Source organism: Odocoileus virginianus, chromosome 5 (assembly GCF_023699985.2).
Source record: "Odocoileus virginianus isolate 20LAN1187 ecotype Illinois chromosome 5, Ovbor_1.2, whole genome shotgun sequence".
NCBI lineage: Eukaryota > Metazoa > Chordata > Mammalia > Artiodactyla > Cervidae > Odocoileus > Odocoileus virginianus.
The window spans coordinates 62,691,861-62,709,425 of record NC_069678.1 but is presented as its reverse complement, the minus strand read 5'-3'; the positions used below and the strand labels follow the sequence as shown (position 1 = coordinate 62,709,425).

At 40.7% G+C, this 17,565-nt stretch overlaps 1 protein-coding gene across 1 annotated transcript in view; it reads left to right on the top strand.

Moving 5' to 3' along the window:
* Positions 1–17,228, top strand: part of ROR1 (receptor tyrosine kinase like orphan receptor 1) — a 450,213-nt gene extending 432,985 nt beyond the window's left edge. Inside the window, exon 9 of the mRNA XM_020885651.2 lies at positions 13,180–17,228. Within this exon, the coding sequence (XP_020741310.1) occupies positions 13,180–14,607 (1,428 nt within the window). The 3' untranslated portion in view covers positions 14,608–17,228. The remainder of the gene's footprint in view (positions 1–13,179) is intronic.
* The last annotated feature ends 337 nt before the right edge of the window (positions 17,229–17,565 follow it).

The window sequence follows — 17,565 nt, the reverse complement described above, 5'->3', positions numbered from 1 at the left end:
AATCCAACGCTGTGTACTAACTTCATTGTCAAAAAATCCTTGCACAACAATGTGCGTGTATTAACACTACTGTACTATACACTCAAATGGTCAATTTTGTTATTTGCTTTTTACCACAGTTCGAAAAATCTATTTCATGCCTAACCTAAATCCCTTTCTCTTTGGTTTCAATATATTTTAAGAGAAGTTTTGTCCTTCCTACAGTCTTTGAATGCTGTTTTATGATAGCCCTTAGCTTTCTCCTCTCTCATGCTAAATCAATCCACTTCCTTTTAGTTTTTCCTCCACATCTTTCAACATTTGGGTTGCTCAAGGTCCTGGCAAGGAAACCAGGGTCACTGGCCCTTCCCTTAAATGGAACACACATCACATCTTGGGGCTGAAATACAAGAGGGGCTTTCTCTCCGGAAAACCAGCACCTCAATCTCAGGCCTCTCGGGAAAGAGATTTCATTTAAATAATTTAGGATTCTTGCATCCACAGAAGCCTGCTTTTTCTTCATGTTCCCACTCCATAGGAACATTCATTCAGCAAATATTTATCTTCTCTGTGGGTTAGAGACCATATTATTCTTTTGACCCTCATAAAGAGAAGATGCATCACTTTTTTATACAGTTTTAGAGGAAAAAATGCCTTCACACTCAAATCAATCCTTTCACCCAATAAGTAGCATAATTGGGCCTGACACATAGCTCTCATTTGATCTTACTTTGCTTTGCTGTTGGATATTTGTTTTTAATTTTAAAAGACTTAAAAATATTTTTCTATTGCAGAGTCATACTTGTTAGTAGGGCTATGGGGTTTCTTAAATGCTAAAAAAATTCATCATTAAGCATTCTATCTCAAGCAAAACCACTGTTATCCTAAGTGTGAATTTTTACCAGAAAAAAACCCACAGACCCTGGAGACCACAGAGTTCACTCAGTGGGTTGGGGAATGGGTCAGGGGAGGGAAGTTTAACTCTTGATATCCTAGCTGCTTGTTGGCCAATTTACATACATTATAATGTGTTTCATCATAGCACCCTTAATCCTTACAATTAATAGAAGAAAATAGAAGGGTTAATATTAGTGCACATTCATGTAGGCACACCTAGTTGACCTTTTACACATCCCATGACTTCAAACTTGTAATGCAATAGTCTTTGTTCTATGAGAATCTTTCCCTGTCATTTCCATTATGAAATGCTGAGAATCCTTACAAACACCAGAACTCTGGGTGAAAGTGAGGCCCAGATCAGTTTGGTTCCAGTAATCAATGTGCAGCAACCACCATCCTGGGGAGGTGGGCTCCTTGTTGCTATGGCAGGAGTCATAGAAAGAGTCATTTCCGTCTGGAGAAACGATCAGTTTTGTAGGTCAGCCTCAGTCTGCAACTCAATTCCATTGTTATCGGAGGTTTATTTTGCAGCACAACATGTCCAACATGCATGATGATTGGGATTTATATCGTCTTTCAGATAAAGGTCTCAGAGAGCGTGTGATGTCACAGAGAAAGCAAATATATATTCAGTGATGCAAATTTTCAGAAACTATTCTAGGAACTTCTACATTCATAAGCTCATTTAATCCTCACGCCCATCACACCAGGGAAGTATTATCATCACTATTGTACAACCAGGGTAACCGAGACTGCAAATCAGTTAAGTAACTTGCTGAAGGTCAAAGAGCTAGTAACTGGAAGAGACAAAATGTGACTAGAGGATTTTCAGCTCTAGGTAAAGCGCTTGAACTTGCCTGACACCATGGTAACTTTTTTACTGAAGAAATCGTGCTGTGAAGAGGGAGTAGGCGGCCAGATGAACAACTAAATGTGGCTCCATTTGTCAGTTTGGGCTGAACGCTAACCACAGGCATCACCTGGCTTGTGAATGACCTCCTGAGGAGGCCTGGATAACAGTTGTAAGCCTGAGTTATACAGCCCCAGTCCTGCCAGGGACATGGGAAATTTGGCCAAAGAAATAACAGTCCTCCGTCCTCCATGGTCATGGAGACAAATGTAACATACACTGGGATAAATTTTTTCCTAAGACTTGGTAGAGCAAAACATTGTTTTCATCATTTCTGGACCATTTCCTCAGCATGCCTTGCAAAATCTCCCAGTGTCAAGATTTTTCCAACACAAGGCTTAGAGTTTCGCCTTAATCAGCTCACCAGCAATTCTGAATCAGACTGGAAGTAGGAATGGCTCAAACATATGTGACTGGGTTGAGGAGGGAGAGGGAACAACAAAAACAAATGCTAAGTTTTTTTTTTTCTTTCTTTCCTAAGAGATTTGGCTCCAATCAAATTTGACTTATTCAGCTGTTTGTTTTGGTTCTTACTGAGTGCCTTTCCTGGAAAAAGCACAAAGGACTTTGTAGACCTTAAAGAAAATTCCTAAATGTAAACAGTTGATCTCTAAAACTGGTTTGAAAGGTCACCGACACATAAATATTACATGTACCTATAAAATCTAAAAAGAAGGGACACACATAAGAAAGAAAGACGGGGGAAAGAGTCCTGAAAACCAACACCCTACCAGAATAAAATGAAAAGGATGTTTGAAGGCTGGGATGAGAAAGGAATGAAGGATAGAAGCTGGTCGGCCCTGGCCTCATACTTATTGATCCAAATGAATGTGCCCTTCAGGTTTTGAACTATCTCTTTCCATTCTCTCCACTTGCTGAGCTGATTTTACCTACCCCTACCCGCACTCCCCGACACCGAGTGTTTGCATTAAGAAGAGGCTTCTCTGGGAGATTAGAAATCCATACCCACAGAGGAGACAACAGGCAGCCCAGACAGACTGGCTGATGGGATCTGGCTTAAGTCCCCAGAGAGGTAGACGGGAAAGTTGGAAGTTAAAAATTTGACGAGGCATGAGTCTCCTTCAGATATGTGGGGAAAGGAAGCCAGTGGACCAGAGAGGCATCTTAACTCTGAGCCTTGAACAGTCAGGAAATAGAGATGCTCCCCAGCCCCACCACTAACTGCCCTCTGACCCTGAGAAGCCAGTTCGCCTCTCTGTGTCTCAATTTTCTCAGCTGTTCAGAGAAAAAGGTCAACTGTGTTCATGCAAAGGACTGCTTGTTTATTTTCCTTTTATTTTGTTCTGCAAAAGATTTCAATCCATTCTGTTGGATCAGTTCATCTCCTATCTTTTCCATCTTTAAAATCCTCTGACAGTACTCTGGTGATGCAAAAACTAAGTATGGTTATTCTATCTTGCATTACACATTTTACAATCTGAGCAGGGATTTTTTTTTTTTTAATGTGCTACAGAAAATGAAACTTCTCCAAGAATTCTGGAAACCCTAACTTCCCATCTCTTGGATTCTTTCCCTTTACCTAGCCCCCAACTCCTGCCACCCTGGCCCAACTGTCACGTCTGAGATGCAGAGTAGTCTCTTGGGGGAGGAATGCTGTGGAGCTCACCTCCTGGGGAGTTAGAAAAGGGGCAGAGCCTCCCCCTCCAGCTCAGGGTTAACCTCCTTCTGTCTTCCCCTATGTGGCCCACTTACCTGGGATTTAGATCCACAGAGAGGTTAAGGGGTGGGGGAGTTTGAAAATGAGGAGCAGGAAGACTGCGGGGAGGGCTACAGGGTCAAACTCCTGCAGCTGTTGGCTCATTGAAAGGAAGATTTTGGGGAAAGCAAAATTTGCCTATAGCTTTCTAAAACTGGTGGCTGTATTTTATTTTATTTAGTTTTTAAACTTTTATTTTGTATTGGGATATAGCCAATTAATAATATTGGGACAGTTTCAGGTGAACAGAAAAGGGACTCAGCCATGCAGATACATGTATCCATTCTCCCCCAAATTCCCCTCCCATCCCTGCTGCCGCATAACATTGAGCAGGGCTCCCTGGGCTGTGCAGTAGGTCCTTGTTGGTTTTCCACTTTAAATATAGCAGAGTACACATCCCAAACTCCCTAACTACCCCTTCCCCCATCCACCCTCTAGCAACCATAAATTCATTCTCTGTCTGTGAGTCTCTTTCTGTTTTATAAATTCATTTGTATCATTTCTTTTTAGATTCCACACAGAAGGGATGTCATACAATATTTCTCCTTCTCTGACTTACTTCATTCAGCATGACAATCTCTAGGTCCATCCATGTTGAGGCAAATGACATTATTTCATTATTTTTAATGGCTGAGTAATATTTCATTGTATACACACACACACGCACGCACACATACACACACACCCCCCACATCCTCTTTATTCATACCTCTGTCAGTGGACATTTCTATTGTTTCTGTATCTTGGCTATTGTAAACAGTGCTGCTTGTATACTAAGCATGTATACTGCAGTGCATGAATTTTATTTCTCAACTAACTCTCATTTCTGTTTCTTCACTTCCAGACTATTCCTCTCTCCTTTTCCTTTCCAGCCAAAGTATTCAGGCTTTGCTGAATGTACTGACACTTGATTGTATTCCCTGGACCAGTCCCTTTTGCTAGCAACATGCCTTCATCTAAAAAGCCCTGCTGTGGTCAGGGGACCCCTTGGAAACCCCTGTCCTTATCCAATGTCACTACACTTATTGCTAAAACATCCTCAATAAATTTTCCACTCACTCTTTAAAGCTGTTGTCTCCAAGGCTTCTGAGCTCATCATGCTATTCACATGGCCTCTGGGGAATCACCAGTGATGTAATTTAATCCAGTGACCTTTCCTAAGTCTTCCTCCTCCTTAATTTCTCTGGAGCATTCTTCTTAGCCACCATCTTGAAACACTTTTTCTCTTGGCTCTCCTCCTATCTCCTCCTGTTTCCTTCACTGGTTCTTTTAACTCCCTAAAGGAGAGCCTCCTCTGATGTTTTTCAGTTCTCCTTCCTCTTTCTCTCTCTCATGCTAATTTCATCCTCTGGCATTGCTTTAGCCCCAGTTGACATCATGATTCAGCAATCTGGGAGGACCTAATCTCAAGTTATCAAGTTCTTTCTCCCAGCACCCAGGAGTCTCTCTGGGCCTAAATTACCTTACTCTCTGGGCCTAACTTACCTTTCCAGCCACATTTGTTCTTGGTTTATTTCTGGGAAGTAGTATGATATACTTCAAAGATCAAGGATTTAGAGACAAAGAGATATGATTATAAATCTTGGCTTCATTATTTACCAGCCATGAGATCATTGTTTTCTCGTTTATAAAACAAGGATGCAAATAGTACTTAGAAGAGGTTTTTAAATTTATTTTTATTGAGGTATAATTGACACACGTGATATTAGTTTCAGGTATATAACATAATGATTCATTATTTTTAAGTAGTGCAAAATGATCACCGCAACAGGCCTAGCTAACATCTGTCATAGTTATAACAGCTTTTTTCTTGTGATGAGAACTTTTAAAATTTACTCTCTCAACAACTTTCAAATGTACAGTACAGTATTATGAAGTATATTCACCATGCTCTACATCCCTATGACATTTTATAACTGGAAGTTTATACCATTTGACTCTCTTTACCCGTTTTGTCCCTCCCACCCGAAAAGCCCCCTTTCCCCACCACCACCACTGGTAGCCACCAATCTTCTCTAAAAGAGATATTTCTGACACTTCAAGATAGTGTTTCTGGCACCTCACAGGTACTCAACAGCTAGAATTTACTATTATTGTTTGTTACAGCGATAATATGAACAGTCACAAACCTTTTAGTCAACTACCAAACGCTGTGTACAAGATTCTGCGGGCAGGGGAGGAAGATACAGGATTCAGCAGCCTGCAGCATTAACTGTGGTGGGGACAAGGGGATCAGAGCAAAGATTATAGTGATAACTCTTTAAATAGCTCTGGTATTCCTGTGCCCATCCAGTGAGCATAAATCCTCTGGCCCACATCCTGTTCACACCCTGGATAAAACCCCTCAGGATGGAGAAGATAGTCTCTACCCTGTGGTGGTTGAGGACTGGGGGCCATCCAGTTCAGAGTTCACCTTAAAACTATGTCTGAAGAGGCTTTACTTCTAGGAAGAATGAGTATTATAAATGGATGTTATGAAAAAGCTTAAGTACTTTACATGCATTATCTCAATATGATCTTTACAATAGTCTTCTGAAGGTGGTACTAATTTTGAGCCTGATTTTGGGAGGTGAGAAAACTGAGGCTTGAGATTAAGATTTTACCCAAAGTCACTCAGCTGGTGAGTGGCAGAGCCAAAACTCGAACCCAGGTGTGAGCAGGTCTGGAGCCCAATGTTCCCTAATTTTCTGGCTGCTGAAACACACAAGCCCAAGTTACAAGCCGACGGTGGCTCATGCAGATATTCAAATTACTGACGTCTGTTCTACCTCTTTACAGGCAGAATTGACCCTCTCCCGCTGACACTATAAAGTAACCCCACCACAGAATCAACCCTGGTCACCACCAAACATTCAAACTATCAGAAAGTTACATTATAGAGAAAAGAACTGTTTCTGAAGTTAAATCACTTCCAGAGAAGCGTAGCTGAACTCTGAGCAAATGTGGCCAACTATTGGTTGGAATGCCCTCTAGGATTTGATTGCTTAAGCCAGAAGGTACTTAGTTTGGCTGTAGTCTTTGAAAATGTCCATAACCTCTCCAAATCAAATGGTTGTGGTCTTTAAGCTTTAGAATGTAATCATTTCCATTTATGAGTGGAGTCAGTTGTTTCACAGTTCTACCACTGTTTACCTAAGAACCAGTAAAATGCACAGGAAAGGAAAACCAGCTTTAGAGTCAAGTGAATTCCTCTCGGATACTAAAAACTCTCAATCTTGTATACTGTCCAAGGCTCTTAGGCCCAACTCAGGTAAAGGCTGCTGTTGAATGGCTTTATTCACTTATCCCAGTCAACTAATGTGAGCAACAAAGGATCAGCCAGAGTAAAGTCTAGGCCATCAGAGACCAGAGAGTAATTAATTACACCTTGACATTCCACTTTCACACCAGAGGGACTCACGCTTCTAAAATTGTGGAGCTCTCTGAGGATCAAATGAAAACTACCCTCTTCTTCCCAGAAAAGTGCTCCATCTTTGAATCTTGGCATTACTACTTAATAGTTGTGCTTCCACAGGCAAGCTACCTAACCTTGAAGGCCTTAATTTCTTGACCCATAAAGTGGAGAAATCATAGTATGAATCTCATGGGTTTGTGATGAGGGTTAAATGAGTTGATGCATTAAACAATGAGAGAACCCACGAGGGAGCATAGCATAGTCATGGGGAAGACAGACCCTGGAATCTGAATTAACAATCTAAATACTAGTTATGCGGTCCCTTAACTGCCGTTCCTCGGGTTCTGCATCTGTGAAACGGGGATAATAGTCATAGGGACCAATTTCATAGGGTTATTGTGATATGAAAGGAATACATATGTATAAAGTACTTATAGCCTGACACAGAAACACTCCACCCCTTGCCCCAACTTGCAGCCATTATTATGATCTTAGCATCTGGCACATGGCAAGTATTCAGTACATGGTAGCTCAGATTACAAACATCTAGAATAGGAGCTGTGTCCCTTCTCCTTGTGATTCTTAAATGGTTTCTCATATACTATTCCCTGTATATACTCTTTGGTATATAGTATATATAGTATCAGTTGACTGACTGAGGTAACCAGCTATGAAAATACAGCCTATACAATTGGTTGCATATGAAAATAGAATAAACTGATGACATGGCCCAAGCTATAAAGTGATGTCTATTTCAAACCCCGAATCTCTCTAAGACAGGAGCCATGCAAAATGTAACCCAGTGAAACACTAGTTGATGGCTCTTGGATTTTTCTCTGCTGGCATTTCCAAAGCATCTTCCCAAAACAGAGTGTTATAGTCTCTGTCTCTATTAGTGAGAATTGCTCAAATAGGTTCTGCAGAGAGACTGTAGTCATTCATCATGCCAGGAGCAGGGACCAGACAGTCGGTTAACTGTCTGATCCAGGAAGGCATATTCTTTTCTTTCCTTTCTTTTGAAAGTCATATTCCATTTATTCCAGTGGTTCTCTCTTTATTCTAGTCCCAGAGCATCCTCATCACCTGGGAACCTGTCAGAACTTCAGAATCTGACTTACAGAATTAGAAACTCTAGAAGTGAGGCCTAGCAATCTGTGTTATAACAAGCCCTCTGGGGGATTCCAGTGCCTGCTCTGGTGTAGACTGCTGGTCAGTAAGTAAGTCCGCAAGGAATATAGTTCTCAGAGAAGACTGTGCCTCCAAAGAGAAGCAAACCTGGTCGTATCCTCCCGTTATCCCAAATACCACCCCCTTCCCCCTGTAGTTTCCATAGGGCCACGATCTGCTTCATTATTCCTCTAATAGAGCTGGGGACAAATGCCGCTTGTGGGACCTACCCCTCTCGTGCAGATACTTGCATCCAGCTAGAATCGGCACCTGTGTATAGTGAAAGGTACTTGTGAAAGGGCAGCAGTGGTGGGGCATGAGGATTGGGAAAGGAGCCAGGATAGGGGATTCAAGGACTACAGGAGGAGGTTTGCCCATTGCAAGAACATGAACGTCAGTCCTTTCCCAGCACCTGCTGCTGGAACCACCCTGTCCCGGAGCCCCACCCTGGGTTCTGGTTCACACCACCTTCCTGTGGCCCTGCTTTCTATCTGCGTGTCTGGGTCAATCTGGACGCAAAGTAAAGCCATCAATCACGCCCCGTTCAGGTTAGAGGTGAAAAGTCACAGAGCGGGATCTGTGCTGCTCGCCAGCGTTGACGGCCATCACAAAATCCTCACCTCATTTCCTGTGGAAATCATTTAGGAAAAGTGAGCAGGAAATGGCAGGTTAGTCGCAAGCTGTGTCACCCAGAGGTATATTATCACCTAAGGTGTAACTTCCCAAAGGTGGAGGGAGATAAAGTCGCTGAATCTGATGCTCTTATCCATCTTCCATCTACATAATTGCAATTTTTTAAAAAACTCTACCCATGGTTCATTGCTTTCATACCTCAATTTAATGGATGTAAAAGGGGCACATGTCCTCACTTAGTGTTCATCACTCAGGTGAAAGAAGCCTGGCCTCTGTAGCAGTTGTTTAGACAGGACTACAGTACTCATATGGACTCACACCTAACAACTCACCATCTAAAAATGTTCTCTCTTCATTTTCTTTCTGGTCAGAGCTCACTGAAGCCTGAAGACAGTTGCTCTTCAGAAATTTCAAGGGGAAGAAATACAATCAGATTTTAGAATAATGTATCAACTTCCACATCAACTCTGATTTTTCTCCCCCGCCAAAATTATGTAATTTTTTAAACCACACTGAGGCAGATGTGTGTTTACTTTGAGAAGTAAAAATGTTAACATTTAAACTGAAAGCCTGTTTCAGTTTTAAGGTACTTAATTGCCTTACAGCATATAATAAACGGAGCCCATCTTGTCATTCAACTAATGGAGGGAGTGATAAAGAGATAGGAGCCCAGGACCCTATTCATTCCAGCTTTCCTTTGTACTTGGTTTACTTTGGCATCGTGCCTCATGTGTATTTTACACTTCTTTACATTTTGTACATCCCTGTATGACAAATACTTGTCAAACAAAAACTGAACAGATTTATAACCCTTTAACTTGAAATGAGCCAAAATTGAACTGCCAAAACTTTATGACTTCATTTTCTTTCATAGTTTTCCACTACATTGGTTCAAACAGACAAACCCCACTTGAGGTCAAGCAGAGGTCATTTCACTTTCATTACTAAAATATAATTTACAATATGCCAGACCTAAACAAGTTTAGCCTAAAGGGTTTGTATAATGTAAACCATCTGTTCCTCAACAATACAGCTAATTTCCTGCCGTCACCATACAGTCTACTGACTGCTTCTTTAAGGATTTTTATGATTTTTTAACTAGTTCAGGATTTATGTAAAATTTGAAAATGAGTCTATAGTTAAAACTCATTTGTACCAAATAACTTGAGCATTTAAAAAATGCAAATCACTGTGTAAATTGTTCCCCTGAAACCAAGCTCTGAGCAGTTTTTTGGTTTTGGTTTGTTTTTTTTTTCCCTGGGTATTTCTATGCTGGCTGCTGCACAGGTGTTCCAAGAAAAGGTTTTGTGAAATTGGTCATTTTAGTTACTTTGCATGCTTCCTTCCAAAGCAAATCCCCAAATTTGGTTATGACCGTCTCGTGTGAACTATTCCTTCCTTCTATCGGCTGGAGAAGGGCTGGGACTATATGCCTCTGGGCCACTGGGTACCGGTAAGCTATGACAAGGCACACTTGGAGTCAAAATGTACTTTTTTCATGTGTCTGAACAGGGAGAAAGAAGAGCAATTATCATTCCACACAGTGACCACACACCGAAAGCTGACCTCGCAGCCCTGCAAGGTGTCAGGCCCCAGGCTGAGCTGACAGAGACGTGCTGTGTCCAACTGGGATTGTTGGCTGGCGGGCTTCTCTGGTTTCAAACAGAAGGCCTTACACACGCAAGGACAGCAGTTTTGGCTCTCTTAAAAATTCTTGATACTTTTCTAAGCCTCTTTCTCTGTCTATAAAATGGCAAGAATAAGAGTTCTTCTTCCATAGATGAATACCAGAGAACTAATTTGCTTACCTCAGTGTAGGGGAATGCAGCCGGCCTTCTTAGCCATGAAGCCCCAGGGGCCATGTGTCAGGCAGGCGCCAAAGTCCTGTCCACCTCCTCTTCTCTTCCCATCCACACAAGTTTGGCCTGCTTGCTTCCTTTCCCATCTGCCACCATCTACTCTTCCCCATGGGTTTTTTTGCTCCCTCCACCTCCATCAGCATCTTCCAGAATCCTCAGAGGAACAAGCCACAGGATACTCAAATTCTTATCCACCCGCAAGCTCCAAGACAGACTCTCTGTAATTTTTAAAGAATTTATTTAAAAACCAAAAACTACAGGAGAACAGAGAAAGATTAACAAGAAACTTAAACATTCTTTTTTTTAAAAAACATAGATGGCTATCTAGAGCTATTTAAGGCTGCGCTGTGCTATACTTAGTTGCTCAGTCATGTCCGACTCTTTGCAACCTCATGGACTGTGGCCTGCCAGGCTCTTCTGTCCATGGAGATTCTCCAGGCAAGAATACTGGAGTGGGTTGCTCTGCCCTCCTTCAGGGGATCTTCCCAGCCCGAGGATCGAACCTGCATCTATGTCTCCTGCATTGGCAGGCAGGTTTTTACTACTAGCACCACCTGGGAAGCTTAGATCAGTCTATATTCCTTGAATTTAGTTCCTCATCCCAGTTTCCCTCAGAAGTACTTTAGTACTCAACCCCTACCTTTCTCTAATACCAAAAGCATGGGGATCCTGTTTAGATCAAAAGTAACACCTTCCGTGCCATTCAAGGGACTTTCACATAAATTGGATTCATTTAAATCATTAGGAAAAGTTCTGAGGGAAACCCTCAGTTCTGTTTTGTTCACTTAAGTGGGTATCTTGCTGCAAGTTTATTTACACTTATCGTTAGGTTAATGGGCATTTTGCCCTGGAAAATAGCAGCCTAGAACAGAGCTAATCATCATGAATTCTAGATTAGCAGAGTTTGAATTGGAGAAAATTTTTACTTAATTTTCCAAACTATTAAACTGTGTGCACAGAACTCTGAATTCCACATATATTTGCAAAATTGCCAACTTCAATTGGGGTACTCACAGCAGTACTTTTTCTAAAAAATAAGGATTTAAATTCCATTTAAAGAGATTATTTTAAAAACCAGTTTATGTACAAATGCATTGCTTTTATGACTTTTTCACTAACAAATTAAGTTAAATTTCAGGATAGATTGAAGGTGAGTTTCAAAAATAGTAAAAACACATGACAGGTCAATCAGCAAATAATTCCGGAGAAGGCAACGATACCCCACTCCAGTACTCTTGCCTGGAAAATCCCATGGACGGAGGAGCCTGGTGGGCTGCAGTCTATGGGGTCGCGAAGAGTCAGACACGACTGAGTGACTTCACTTTCCCTTTTCACTTTCATGCACTGGAGAAGGAAATGGCAACCCACTCTTGCCTGGAGAATCCCAGGGACGGGGGAGCCTGGTGGGCTGCCATCTATGGGGTCGCACAGAGACTCACACGACTGAAGCGACTTAGCAGCAGCAGCAGTAAATAATTCACTTGCAAAGCTGTAGAGATAATCAGTTGGTTTGAAGGCAATGGCTCCCTTCAAAAAACTGAATTCTAATTGAAAGGACAAAATATAAAATGGACAAATGTGGTTGTTCTTTCATAAAAAGAACAGCAACAGTGAGATAATAATTGCTAAAAGTTAAATAGACCTTACCATGTGCCAGACATCATGCAAATTTGCAAAAACCCTACAAGATAAGTACAATGATTACCATCCCATTTTATAGATGAGAGAATTGAGGCACGGAGTGGTTCAATATTGTACCCAGGGTCACACAACTGGTGAGTATAGAGGGCAGAATTTCAACTTGAACTATCAGTCTGCAGAGGTCATGCAAGTGACCATTTACCTCACTGTGTCCTGCATGTAGCGACATTCAGACTGTAAAGCTAGAGGGATTCTAGACGAGGCAAAGACCAGAGTGGTCAGGGAGAGTTTCAGAGCAAGGATTCGAAAAGTAGAGAGGAGCCACCTCCAAACCCTCCCATCTCTACTAAGGGCACCTCAGAACAGTCTTTTATTTTGGTTTTTCTGGCTTTTAGCTCAATATACACCTTAAAAATAGGATAGCATTGGAAGAACAAACGTGTATGGCAAGAACATGCATGGTGTTTGCATGTGGATGATAAGGAAACCTATTCAGCTAAATGATGCCATCATGTAGAGGGGTAGCAAGGGTAAGAGCAAATCACAGATGAAGGCTGTAACCTCTGCAGCACTGCTGCTCACACTCCAATGTTCACCGAAATCACCTGGGGTCTTGTCAAATGCACATCCTGATTCTGTAGGTCTAAGGTGAGCCCAAGAGTCTGCATTTATCATGAGCTTCAAGTGGTGCTGATATTGCTCTTCCCAAGACCACACTCTGAGTAGAAAGATTCTAGGCAATAGCAGTAAAGCATTGTAGGAGCAGGGGGTGTGGATGGAGGGATAGGTGAGTGATGGACAGAAATTTGCTTATGGCTAAGTTGCAGCCGACAATTTTAAAGACTTCTAGATGTACAACGTTGTATTTAATTTGATGTATAGAACCTTTCTCAACATACCCTATCCCTGCTTTCAGATGCCAGGATATCTTGCCTTAGGAAATGTTTTAAACAACATTTTTTTTTTCTTTTCCATACAGAGCAAGGCTAAAGAGCTGCCTCTTTCTGCTGTACGTTTTATGGAAGAGTTGGGTGAATGTGCCTTTGGAAAGATCTATAAGGGCCATCTCTATCTCCCAGGCATGGACCATGCTCAGTTAGTTGCTATAAAGACCTTAAAGGACTATAACAACCCCCAGCAATGGACAGAATTTCAACAGGAAGCCTCCCTGATGGCTGAACTACACCACCCCAACATTGTCTGCCTTCTGGGAGCTGTCACTCAAGAACAGCCTGTGTGTATGCTTTTTGAGTATATGAATCAGGGAGATCTCCATGAGTTCCTTATCATGCGGTCCCCACATTCAGATGTTGGCTGCAGCAGTGATGAAGATGGGACTGTAAAATCCAGCCTGGATCACGGAGATTTTCTACATATTGCAATTCAGATTGCAGCTGGCATGGAATACCTGTCTAGTCACTTCTTTGTTCATAAGGATCTTGCAGCTCGCAATATTTTAATTGGAGAGCAACTTCATGTGAAGATTTCAGACCTTGGGCTTTCCAGAGAAATATATTCTGCTGATTACTACAGGGTGCAGAGTAAGTCTTTGCTGCCCATTCGCTGGATGCCCCCTGAAGCCATCATGTATGGCAAATTCTCTTCTGATTCAGATATCTGGTCTTTTGGAGTTGTCTTATGGGAGATTTTCAGTTTTGGACTCCAGCCATATTATGGATTTAGTAATCAGGAAGTGATCGAAATGGTGAGGAAACGACAGCTGTTGCCGTGCTCTGAAGACTGCCCCCCCAGGATGTACAGCCTCATGACAGAGTGTTGGAATGAGATTCCTTCCAGGAGACCAAGATTTAAGGATATTCACGTCCGACTTCGGTCCTGGGAGGGACTCTCAAGTCATACCAGCTCTACTACTCCTTCCGGCGGAAATGCCACCACTCAGACAACCTCCCTTAGTGCCAGCCCAGTGAGTAATCTCAGTAATCCCAGATATCCCAATTATATGTTCCCGAGCCAGGGTATTACACCACAGGGCCAGATTGCTGGTTTCATCAGCCCACCAATACCTCAGAACCAGCGATTCATCCCCATCAATGGATACCCAATACCTCCTGGATATGCTGCATTTCCAGCTGCCCACTATCAGCCAACAGGTCCTCCCAGAGTGATTCAGCACTGCCCACCTCCCAAGAGTCGGTCCCCCAGCAGTGCTAGTGGGTCGACTAGTACTGGTCATGTGACCAGCTTGCCTTCATCAGGATCCAATCAGGAAGCAAATATTCCCTTACTACCACACATGTCGATTCCAAATCATCCCAGTGGGATGGGTATCACCGTTTTTGGCAACAAATCCCAAAAACCCTACAAAATAGACTCAAAGCAACCGTCTTTGCTAGGAGACTCCAACATTCATGGACACACCGAATCTATGATTTCTGCAGAACTGTAAAATGCACGACTTTTGTAAATGTGGTATACAGGAGAAACTAGAAAGTCGTAGAAAAGATTTATATTCAAATATTTTTATTAAAGTAAGGTTCTCATTTAGCAGACACTGCAACGAGTATCTTCTGTGAAGTTTAACTGTGTCTTACCAACCAGGACAGACACCAGCCAGAAAAGAAACGTTGTGGGATCAACACTCCATCAGGGTGTATGCCCTGACACTGGGATTGGGACATCTGGTTTCAAGTACTGAGCACTGTAAACCAGTGAAGAGGAAAAGGACCTTATGATTAAGTATCAAACCAAAAAGGAAAGTCAAATGGTGCTTTATGTATTCACCTTTGGTCACCATGACTGTTCTCTCTCCAAAATGTATATACCATAGCATTTGTCTACCTGCTGTCTTTTCTTCAGGACAGATGTTCAGGAATTACATTGATTCAGTTTAGATTCTATGCATGTTTGTATGGAAGTGATGTTCAGAATCAATGAGGAAACTTTAGGCCAAATTTAAAATCCCAAATGGAAACGAGCCATAAAACAAGTGTAAGTTTCTAAGACAAGTGTAAGATTCTGAAGCCTTCTATACAGTGGGGCTTCTTGGAGAAGGTGCAGAGTGCACTTCTCTCTGAATCTCCTATGTTGATCATGAAGGCCTTTTCCACAGTTTACACAAGCCCTTGAAATAACTAGGGCATCAGATCATAAGAAGGCTAGATATGGATGCTGAAGTTGATTGTGGGTTGATAGTTCTCTGTGTTGCATTAGAAATGAGGCACCAAAGGCAGCAGAGTCAGAAAAGCGGCCTCTTGGCCTAGATCAGCATCCGTGGGAAGGGAACAGGGTTCCCATGGGGACAGCCTCACAGAAGCGTCCCTGGACCAGTAATGTTGGAGAATAGCGGTGTGGCTACAGATCAGCTCATCTGTGCTTGCCTCCTCCTGCATATGAGTTGCCCAAGGTATGGGAGTACACACCATCAGTGGACTCTGGGGAAGGAGGAAACTCTGTTATCAATATCTAGTTAATTTAAAGTTTCTCACACTTTATTTTGTTATCTGGAAATGTTCACAGATTTTATTCCAGCACCAAGAGTTATATGACAGTTTATCCATAGAGTTAGTTGGAATCCAAAGACTATGAATTCTATCTGCAAAATATTACATATCTTTGAAAACCAAGTACTGAGTTCTCACTTCAAACATTCACCATGAACTGAATTTTTTAAGCTGGTAAATAGAAGCAAAATGATCATTTTTGCCTTAGTTAGAGGAAGGTATCAAATGTGCATCTCATGCCTTACCTGCTAGACATCTTTTGCCAAACTTAGAGTTCTTATGGGTTTCAAGTTCTATATAAAAAGGAATATTATGATTGATGTTTCTCTTGTTAAACCAAAAAAAACTCCTTTATTCTAAGAACAATGTCTCAAAGTCTCATTTTTTAAAAAATTTTACAGCTGAAGAGACTTATAAAGAGACTTACAGGATATAAAATAATTCCTGGCAATAATATTTGATAAAGAGAATGTAAGATAATTAGAAGCAAATTGACATTTCAGTTTTGTAAAAAAACAAAATTCAGTTAAGATGAGAAAGCAAAGAGATATGTTTACAAAAATGTGTGGCAATTTTCCCAAACAATGAATCTTCAGACAGCAAACATGGACCTATAGGTATTGTGAACATTAAAAATTGGCTATATTCAGATTTATTTGGAAATAAATTAATACAATTTTACGGCATAAATAAGCGGATTCAGCAGTTAATTTTTTAACTTTAGGTAAAGGCGAATATTTGTATCCTTTTGTTGCTATGCAACTGTTTAATGATGAAGATTCAACCACAATTTTGTATATCATATGACAATCAATTGTTTTCCAAGAATATTTATTATTTTAAGGAAACACAATTTCAGTGAATCTGAGTTTTTCTAGGAGTCCCTTAAAGGGAAATTAGCATTCCATGAGCCAGTAAAATATCTACTCTGGAAAAACATTACTATGGGTAAAAAATAAATTCAAGTTAGTTTTTTATAAAGAACTATAACATTTATTTTAAACATTTTATAATTACTGAAGTCATTAAGGTGAACGAACTAAATTTCAAAACCACTTGTAATAATGTATTTTATAAAGCACTGTGATATTGCATAACACAGTCCCTTTTGTATTAAAATAGTATTTTTTCATAGACTGAAAAATATCTTTTGCTTTGTGGACAACATTTTGTAAGATGACTTTATTTTCAGATCTTTTCCCTTTTTTGCACAAAACTATGTTTATGGTTTGTATCACAGAAATGAAATATATCTCTGCATTTTTATATCTGGTCTGTTTCCTTGTTTCCTTTGTTTTTAACTCGATATAGTTTTTTTTCGAATATATAATGGCACTATTCAGATATCTTGCCCTATCTTTCCTTATTTTCACTGCATGCATTTAATCACTGTATTACTTAATGTTTGATTTGTTATTATGGGCATTTCAAATAGACAAGCATGAAATTGTAATGACAAGAAGCCTATTTTATATTGAGGATATATGCATTTGTATTTCACACACCAGAGATATTAAACACTGATTATTTTATGCTGCTGTTTATTAAAAATGTTTACCATAAAATATTTCCTGAATATTGCTATCATGGAGGTATTTGGGAATTTTAATATTATTTCTCCTAATGCTTGACATTTCATAGAAAGAAGAATCATAATTTCTCTTTACTGCTATTTCACTGAAATGCTTTTTTAAGTAAGCTTTCATAATAGACTTGAACATTCTTTTGCTAGTGACTACAAGTGGAAGGAAGAATTCCAGTGATTTTTATGACCATATATCACCCACCTATAGATGGCAAGATTTAAATTTTTAAAATCAAAATAATATATTGAGTAATTACTTGACAATTAAATGGATTGTCAAAATTGGGTTTTAAAGTTGAATCTTTTTCTGCCTTGATGT